The 10,113-nt window shown below is 35.9% G+C and overlaps 1 protein-coding gene across 1 annotated transcript; it reads right to left on the bottom strand.

The window, feature by feature from the left end:
- Window positions 1-7,689: 7,689 nt before the first annotated feature.
- Window positions 7,690-9,213, bottom strand: LOC128556717 (ganglioside GM2 activator-like; the record flags this gene model as incomplete). The annotated part of the gene is made up of 3 exons (XM_053542367.1): window positions 7,690-7,930; window positions 8,519-8,687; window positions 8,984-9,213. Coding segments are annotated over 3 exons (513 nt in total), but the record flags the coding sequence as incomplete, so codon positions are not given.
- Between the last annotated feature and the right edge of the window lie 900 nt (window positions 9,214-10,113).

The raw sequence follows: 10,113 nt of genomic DNA, 5'->3' as shown, positions 1-10,113 counted from the left end.
AGACCACAGGTAGGATTGATTCCTATGTTTCATTATTTTGCTTTGGTTTCCAAAAACTCGCATCGAGACGCACAACATTCACGTGGCTATTGTTCATCACGTGATGATCGGTAAACATGGCGGACGAAACTCCGAAGAAACGGGTTCCCCTTAGACTGGCATCAGTCGTTAGAGTAATAAATGTAAAGCACTTGGCCATAAAATCAATCCTCTTTGATAGCACTTTCTGAAAAAAATTACAATATCTCTAACCTCTAACTCTAACTTACTTAGAAAATATTAGTGTCAATATGAAGAAAGAATAAACTTTATTACAGATAACTTGATCTCAACAGACTTTGTAAGTCTAGGTTCCCCTTTATTGGTTTCTTTGTGATAGAAAGAGGTACTATAATTTAGTTGGGAAAAATGCCAGAATTAATGATTAAGGTAAACTTTATATCAAATTTAGATTGCTACCGCAAACAAACAAAAAAGTCCACTTAGCTGAATTTTTGATAAAAAATTAATAATAATAATGACAAGCGCACGGAACTCCAATCGTTGACCTGTTTAGTTAAATTCTTGAGAAAAAAGAATCTGCGTTAGAACTGTAAAAAATTCATACTGGTGGATCCCTTAGGTTCAATAAAGCTGTGTAAGTTAAACGTTTGTATCTCGATCAAGTTAAATAGGTTATAAGTATATTTGCGCGTGATACATTTTCTGCTGCTTAGAGAAAATTCTGTTTCATGGAAGTGATTCCCATGCTTCACAGGAAAGACTAAACGCATCGTTTCTTATGTGTAGCCTATACCTGAGTAGGGAGAGGTCATTTGCTGCACGGGAGAGTTTATTTTGTTTTCTTTTTGTGCGGTTAACGTCGCACCGACATAATCACAGGTCATATGGTGACTTTCCAGTTTTAAAGGTGGAGGAAGACACCAGGTGCCCCTCCGTGCATTATTTCATCACGAGCGGGCACCTGGGTAGAACCACCGACCTTCCGTAAGCCAGCTGGATGGCTTCCTCACATGAAGAATTCACGCCCCGCGTAAGGCTGGAACCCACATCGGTGAGGGACAAGTGATTTGAAGTCAGTGACCTTGGCCACTCGGGCACGGGTGAGAGTTTAGGTTGATCATGTATGTGTTCGTTTTACAAATTAATTCATTTGATTTTCATGTTTTTCGGATAACACAGATATATAGTGTCTTATTTTACACATTTTGTAGATGCTTTTGAGAGAGGAGTTGAAAAGCGTTTAGAGAACGAAGTTGTACTGGAGGGAGTGAAGTTGTGCTGGAGGGAGTGAAGTTGTACTGGAGGAAGTGAAGTTGTACTGGAGGGAGTGAAGTTGTGCTGGAGGGAGTGAAGTTGTACTGGAGGCTCCTAAAACAACTTGAAAATAATTGAAGATGTGAAATTACGCTTATAGGTCATGTTTTAAAGCTTTTCGTTTTAGTATAAAAATATACAGATTAATGCCTTTTTCAGCAAGGGACTGTCATTGGGGTCTTCATTAAATATACCTGAACGTTAAGATTTCTGTTATAGACAATGCCACCTGTACACCTTCTTTTTTTCAGTCTCGTCACAATGTGTTGGCTCTCTTATTATAAACAGGCTCCATTAGGTTCGATATAGTAGTTTCAATTAAACATAAAGCTATTACCTTGGATGTCTATCACGTTAAAAGGATACTTTGTCATGGCAAACTGACCATTACAGTCGGAATGTCCTGTACGGTTATGCATTTGGAGAAATATTCAGAAATGGCAATTACAGGTGTATACATTTTGTCAACTCTGTTGTTTTGCAAATGGAAAATCATGCAAAGTTACTACCTTTGCAGCTCATTAAAATATTTATAATAGTAACACGTTTTCAAAATTGCACTGTAAACCGGGCCAAAGTAAATGAATATAAAATAACCTTAATATCAGGCAGCGGTAGTGAGGATGAGAAAGGCTTAAACAAGCCTAGTCACATACTCAAAAACCCAAATAAGTTAGTATGCACTTAGATTAAAGCAAAATTTTAACTAAAGAATACTAGGTCTTGATAAAACTGAATTTGGTCCTTACTCAATCAAGTAAGTTGCGGGAAAGAATTAATGCTGCTTCCAGCGGTGTTCCTATTTGGCTTGAAAACTGTAAACTGCCACAGACTCAGAATACGCTCGTAGAATTGTTGCGAAAAACAAAGGAATTTAAATAATCTGAACTGTACAAATGTACAGGTGTAGCCTGACATTTGACGAATGTAAAGTACAGGTCCATTTCAAATTTTACTACGTTGGTCAAGTCGGCTAAATCATACTCACATAGAAGGAAACATACATCAATATCTGTGCTAAAACCCACCTGCGAATAGTGACCACTGCTACAAAACCAGCTAAAACGACTATGCATATCTTAATTAATCATAGAGAGTAAGAACGAGAAAGGAGTGGAAATTGCTCAGAGGTTTTGATAGTGCGTGAATAACAATGATTATTCTATACCTATTTTATCTATCCAATCGCGAACGTTCATTTGCAACATGTGATCGTACAATATATTAAGGTATTTGGATGCACGTGCGTACAAAAATCCTGTATTTTCTGTATTTGGACGCACGCGCGTACAAATAAATCCTGTATTTTCTGTATTTGGACGGTCCAATGTTGAACATACGATAAAGCCCGAAACGCGTGAAAATGTTCCGAATGTAAATCGGATGAAATAGGCGCTCTATGTACAGAGTTTGATTATGCGTCTTGAAATGTGGATTTAATTTGAGTTTTTTTGTTTACAAAACACAAAAACGATTCAAGGGATAACAGTGCTATCTGAATTAGATATTAAAACGTTCGTTAATAATCAAAAACTTAAAAATACAGTAAAAAGGATCATCAAATGTTGGAATATTTGAAAAGTCGCTAAAAGAAGCCGTTCCGGACGAAACCTAGAAATTGGTATCAGCCCTGACTGTCTGTATAGCTACCTCAGCAGTTTTTATTTAACGGTTACGAAACAAAATGGAGAAGATTATGAATGGCAGCGGACGGGCGGTCAGCATCCAAAACATGTCTGCTCTGTAATTCAGTTTTCGTCGGATCTTCACCAAACTTGCTGACAATGTTTGTGGGCATTACGTCTCAGCCAGTTTCTATAACCAGCCAAATTGTACCAGGCACTCTTTGATTATAGTCCTTGAATTACTCGAAAAACGGGGAATTTAGCATTGTCCGCTCTTTTAAGTGGAACAATTTTCATCCGATCTTCACCAAACTTGCTGACAATGTTTGTGGGCATAATATCTCAGCCAAGTAGTATTACCACCCAAATCGCCAAATGACTGTTGTAGGGAGGTTGCATCATATACTTTTTTAATGATGATACGCAGAAAAAACAACATTCAATGAATTACGTATATTACGTATGAAGTGAAATAAATACAGAATAAAAAGGTTATTTAAGGTCTAACATTGTTCTGTATAATATATATTTGCACTCATACCAAGCTGGGAAAAACTAGAAAAGGCAGGAATACAATATTCAGTGAAATGTTTTTAATTTAAACTACTATTATAGTAAAATAAAATAGATATAGAATAAAAAGGTTATTTAACATTGTACTGTACAATACGAGATATATTTGGACTTGTACCCAGCTGAGAAAACCATATTGAACTTGCCTAGCGGCTCGTCCAATATGGTTTTCTCAGCTGGGTACTCGTCCAAATATATCTCCGTATTGTACAGAACAATGTTAAATAACCTAATATTACTTAACAGAGTTTGGGAAATTTCCGGAAATCAAAAGTCATATCAGTTTGTCCGATTTTTTAACCCGAAGTGCAGCGTTTGTAGCTGTTATAACTCTCAGACTTCGGGCCTTTTTACGGAACTATATTTTGTAATTGATTATCAATGACAGGTTGTTAGTATCACGAAATGGTGATGAAATACATAATAATTATTACTAGTTTCAAGTTTCAAGTTTATTGGCAAAATTCAGCAATATAAAATTGCCTTTGGCCATTTACAAAACATAATACATTATGGCAAAGACAGGTACAAATACAAAAACATTTCATTTGCAATATATACATGTAATAATCACAGAAACAGTTCATTGTTCAAGGGTATTAATACGGATATTCATAGCTTCTTTTATATATTTGGCTATGTTAACTAGTTTAGTTTTATTATTAGTTGACATCAAAGAATAGTATTTCTGTCTACTAGGCCATGATACATTACCTAGATATTTCTTTCTAATATCATGATATTTTGTACAACATAACATAAAGTGGTATTCAGATTCAATCATATTCTTATTACACAAAGCACATATTCTATTTTCCCTTGGTATGTTGTTATATCTACCAGTTTCTATGGCTAAGTTGTGTGAGCTAAGTCTTATACGAGTAAACCATTTTCTAAGTTCATCATTTGATAATTTAACAATATAACTTTCAAAACAGAAAGTAGTTTTAAAGTTACAATAAGTATCTAGCTTAGCACTTTCATTTACGGATGCATTCCAATCTTGCATGTATTGATCGAATAATCGTGTCTTAAACATATCAAATTTATGTATATCAACATTAAAATTAACACGCACATTATGATATCCTAAGTGGTCAATTATAGAGTGTATTCGCGTTGTCCAACAATTTGAATTAACGTTATTACACAAGTCAATATAGACTGTATGGGTAGGTGAGTTTACATTTTTCATGATTTTAAACCAGAATTACTATTATCCAGAATATTACTCCTATACTGTGTCGGCTTTCCGAATTGATTGTTTCTGTATGTAAGCTGGTACCCCAATAAGCACAAGCTGGAATTGATTAAAACTTCACACAATTCACTCAAATGATCTTGATACACTGTGTAGATTCTATAATCTTATTTTGTAATTTAACAAAGTTAAATACCTAATTTGCTTAATTGTGTGTATGTAAGCTGGAATCTCAGTAACGACTAGGAGATTGGATTGAAACGTCACACCTTTTAACAGTGATGATCTGACATGCACGGCATTGCGTTTCATATAATATGTCCCTTTTTAGCTCACCTGAGCCAAAGGCTCATGGTGAGCTTTTGTGACCGCTCAATGTCCGGCGTCCGTCGTGCGTCGTCCGTACGTCAACATTTCCTAATAAAATCTTCTTCTTGAAAACCACTGGGCGGAAATTCACCAAAGTTCACAGGAATGATCCTTGGGTGGCCCCCTTTCAAAGTTGTTCGAAGAATTGAATTCCATGCAGAACTCTGGTTGCCATGGCAACCGAAAGGAAAATTTTTAAAAATCTTCTTGTCCAAAACCACAGGGCCTAGGGCTTTGATATCTGGTGTGTAGCATCATCTAGTGGTCCTCTACCAAAATTATTCAAATTATCTCCCTAGGGTCACATGCTTTATATAGACTTATTTAGGGAAAACTTTGAAAATCTTCTTGTACAAAACCACATGGCCTAGGGCTTAGATATTCGGTATGTAGCATTATCTAGTGGTCCTCTACCAAGATTGTTCAAATTATCCCCCTAGGGTCAAATATGGCCCCGCCCCGGGGGTCCCAATTTTTTCATAGACTTATATAGGAAAAAAAAGTTTAAAAATCTTCTTGTCTGAAACCACAACACTTAGACCTTTGATATTTGGTTTGTAGCGTTGTCTTATGGTTCTCTACCAAAATTATTCAAATTGTGCCCCTTGGGTGAAAAGAGGTCCTGCCCTGGGGGTTCCAAGTTTTATATAGACTTATATAGGAAAAAGTTTTAAAAATCTTCTTGTCAGAAACCATAGGACCTAGGCTTTTGATATTTGGTATGATGCATTGTCTAGTAGTCCTCTACCAAAATTGTTCAAATTATCCCCCTAGGGTCAAATATGGCCCCGCCCCGGGGGTCCCAAATTTTTCATAGACTTATATAGGAAAAAAAGTTTAAAAATCTTCTAGTCTGAAACCACAACACTTAGACCTTTGATATTTGGTTTGTAGCATTGTCTTATGGTCCTCTACTAAAAATTTTCAAATTGTACCCCTTGGGTGAAAATAGGCCCTGCCCTGGGGGTCCCAAGTTTCATATAGACTTATATAGGAAAAGGCTTTAAAAATCTTCTTGTCAGAAACCATACGACCCAGGCTTTTGATATTTGGTATGATGCATTATCTTGTGGTCCTCTACCAAGATTGTCCAAATTATCCCCCTAGGGTCAAATATGGCTCCGCCCCGGGGGTCCCAAGTTTTACATAGACTTATATAGGAAAAAAAGTTTAAAAATCTTCCTGTCTGAAAACACAACACTTAGACCTTTGATATTTGGTTTGTAGCATTGTCTTATGGTCCTCTACCAAAATTATTCAAATTGTACCCCTTGGGTGAAAAGAGGCCCTACCCTGGAGGGTCCCAAGTTTTATATAGACTTATACAGGAAAAAGCTTTAAAAATCTTCTTGTCAAAAACCATACGACCTAGGCTTTTGATATTTGGTATGATACATTGTCTGGTAGTCCTCTACCAAAATTGTTCAAATTATGCCCCTCGGGTTAAAAAAGGCCCCGCCCTGGGGTCACTTAGATATTATGCGAGTTATATAGGAAAATATATAAAAAATCATCCGATCCTATTTCCAAGACTATTTAATTATAATTACTTGATGACCCCAAGTTATATGATGACACTTGACTGTGACCTTGACCTACTGACCTATTTTCTTGTTTTTTAAGATACAGCCTTGAAATTTTGATGACATACACAGTTTTGCACACAAATCGGAAAACTGAATTTCATTGACCATGAATGTGACCTACTGACTTTCTTAATATTTTATCATCAGTTTGACATTTGAAACATGTAGCTCATATTACTCAGATGAGCGATCCAGGGTTATCATGACCCTCTTGTTACATTTTGTTTTCATTCATTTAACTGCAGTGACACTGCTTTTGAATTTCTTGAGTCTTGTTCTCCTCCAACAGTTGTTAGATATAACACAGTTGTTAGATATTAAATTATTTATATTTGAACAAAAGTAAAAATATAAAAATGCGTAATCTACTTCGCTGTACTTTAACGAGATAGGAAATAAACAATTACTTTTTCTACGAAAGGTTTACAAAACACTTACCGACTCTTTATGTGTGTTTACCGTATGATACTTTTATATCCCTTTTTTATATCTGTCACGTATCGGATCAATATAATTCCGTTAATAGTTTTAGTTTAAACATACTTTATTGCTTATAATACATGTATTTATATCATTACATCAACATATGGATATTAACAATCGATTGAATTATAGCAATAGGGTCGGACCACAAGTTCTGCCAACATTAGTAAACGGCCCTTCCCTCGAAAATTAACTATTGCATAAAATTAATTACTTTTACGAAATAAACAATTATAACATGTATTACAAAAGTTTGAATGAAGAAAAGACCAAAGTATGACTGAAACTAAAATAGAAAAAAATAGCTAGTTTAATGTTATATATGATGTTGATATTGCTATTTTTCATCATGGATCTGTTTCCCAGAAGCTAGGCAAGGGCAGGAGTAACTGTATTCGTTTGCGATGAGTTGAGGTTTGATTAATAATCAATATCAAATGTTAGGTACTGGTAGAAATTACAAGTTAATTAGGTTTGCGTATTTATAAATCTATCTGTAGAAAATATATTTCACTGCATGTTTAAAAACATCAACATATTTTTTAGTATTTTATTCAATAATACCAATGTTTTTACATTTTACTACGCTGTACAGCTTGCTAGTAACATTTCCCAAATAATTTGTTAATCATTATTTACAACATAACATTGTAGTAAGATGTCTACCACCAGCGCCCGAAGGTCCGAGCACTCTGGACTGTGAATTCTAAACTGTAACACGCTACTTCCTGTGAGGTATCTTTATCAACAAGGCTGCCTATCACTCGGAAATCACCCTGAAAACGAAGTGTTAAGAATATTGGCTCAATTTCAAAACAGTTGTCATATGCGAACTAAACCGGTACCCTGATCTGATATAGTCTGGTAAAACTATTATATTCTGTATGATGTCCGAAATATCCAAATGTATAAGTTTTACAAATGACGATTGGGTACATGAAAATGAGGCATCGAATCTCGTATATCTAAATTCAGTTGTTTTGTTACTTGTTAATATTCCACATCATGTTAAAAATATCAAAATGCATAGGTTTTATAAATGAGGACGGTGTACTAATGATAAATGAAAATTAGGGATCTTATCTCGTATATCTAAAGTAAGTTGTTTTGTTACTTTTTAACAATCTTGTTAATACATGGTTCGACATCCACTGTCTTTTCAACAAAAAATGACGACTTAGTTTATAAAACATGGCTTTAGGACAAATGCCTCTAGTCTATAGACGCTTTGTCATTTGTTAAATTGTCAAGAGTATATTTATAATACATTCCACAACTCAGATCGACCTTGCAACCTTTTGATCTATATTGTTGAGCTAACAATGCAACAGTTATTGGTACGATGTATGTATGAACAAACTTACATATGCAATCCATTGCCATATCGTTACTTCTGGGATGCGGAATGGATGTGGGTCGAGTGTGTATGTTCCGTTGGAAAATGGACATGTACATGGGAAGTTGCTGGATTTCAGTTGCCAGGGACAACCTGTATCTTCAAACCACGACAGTAGGTCACAGAGATCATACGAGCTGTTACAATGGAGATAAAGTAGGTACTTTTATCTCTTTTAATCAAAATAACGTTCGTCGGAGACAAGATATTTCTTTCTTCCATTCTTGCATGGTTTTGTTGCAATCCCTACTGTATACCTGACTGAATCTTCTAATTACTTAGTAATATTTAAACATACGCAATTTAATATTTCGAGTTACTCCCTTCTACAAAATTGTGTATTTTCTCTACCACAGTGTTTGTCTAAAATGACAATGAAAAATTCTAATCATATATGAAATAAAGATAAATAGAGTACAAAAGTTTTACGCACCAACTTCCAGCCGAGGAGATACATGGCAGAGTGAAGTATCCAAAAACTATCCATTTCTGAATGGTTACGTCCAGTCTCAATTGTCCCGCTCTGATTGGTCTATGGATGTCTACCGTGCTCGAGACTCGGACATGACCCGGTATCTTCACCGGATAATCCAGTAAGTGTCCTTTTATTGTCAGCAACCTGTTGTTACTGGGACCTGTCAACACAGTTCCGAAAAATGGGTATTATTATACATTATATTACATTTTATCATACCTTAAACTCCAAACAATGGCCGTCTTAACCTCATTAAGACATTTTCTGAATACAGCTTGAATCGGGGAAAAACGCAGGCTATAATAATTGTTCCGTTGTTTATGAAGTCGATCAGACGATGAAATGATTTCGGACGAGTCTTTGTAACGGATTTCCGAGTAAAGGATCATGGATTTCAAGACGACTTGTGTTATTTATTCCGGTGACGATAGATAACACAGACATCGTCCTGAAATCCGCGATACTTTGCGCAGAAATCCATTACCGAGGCTCGTTCGAAATATTTTCTTAGTGTGACCTATATCTCTATACGTGGAAAGTAACATCGGAGAAAAATACCGATACTGAACCGACAGAGATGTTGCTATATGTATCTTCCATATCAGATATAATCAAGTGAGTTGGGTTTTACGGCGAATCGACACAAAATGGTCATATATCGCTGAAGGGATCAAAGGCCTATAAGGTTTGTGTCCCACAATGAGTATTTGCTGACTCGAGTTATTAAATTTAGGTGAAATGTCGTCTTGTTTAACATGTAAAGTTTTGCACCTTAGGTTTAATTTGGGGTTCACGTCCCTCCCCGAAATCTCCGTCTCACGTTCCGCCAAAATATTAATTTACTTTTTCAGCTGCTGTCATCTTGTGTTTCTTGATGATTTTTGTAGTACACTAACAACTCGACCCCGACACAGACAGACACACTCCACCACCGGCATCCCCATACCATGATATTTGTTGCAGCGTTTTTATGCCCCCGAAGAGAGGCATATAGTTTTTGAACCGTCTGTCTGTCGGTCTGTCCGCAATTTTCGTGTCCGGTACATATCTTTGTCATCCATGGATGGATTTTCAAATAACTTGGCATG

Source organism: Mercenaria mercenaria, chromosome 4 (assembly GCF_021730395.1).
Source record: "Mercenaria mercenaria strain notata chromosome 4, MADL_Memer_1, whole genome shotgun sequence".
NCBI classification, from domain to species: Eukaryota; Metazoa; Mollusca; class Bivalvia; order Venerida; family Veneridae; genus Mercenaria; species Mercenaria mercenaria.
Note: the sequence above shows the minus strand (reverse complement) of the source record. Positions and strands in the feature narration are given on the sequence as shown.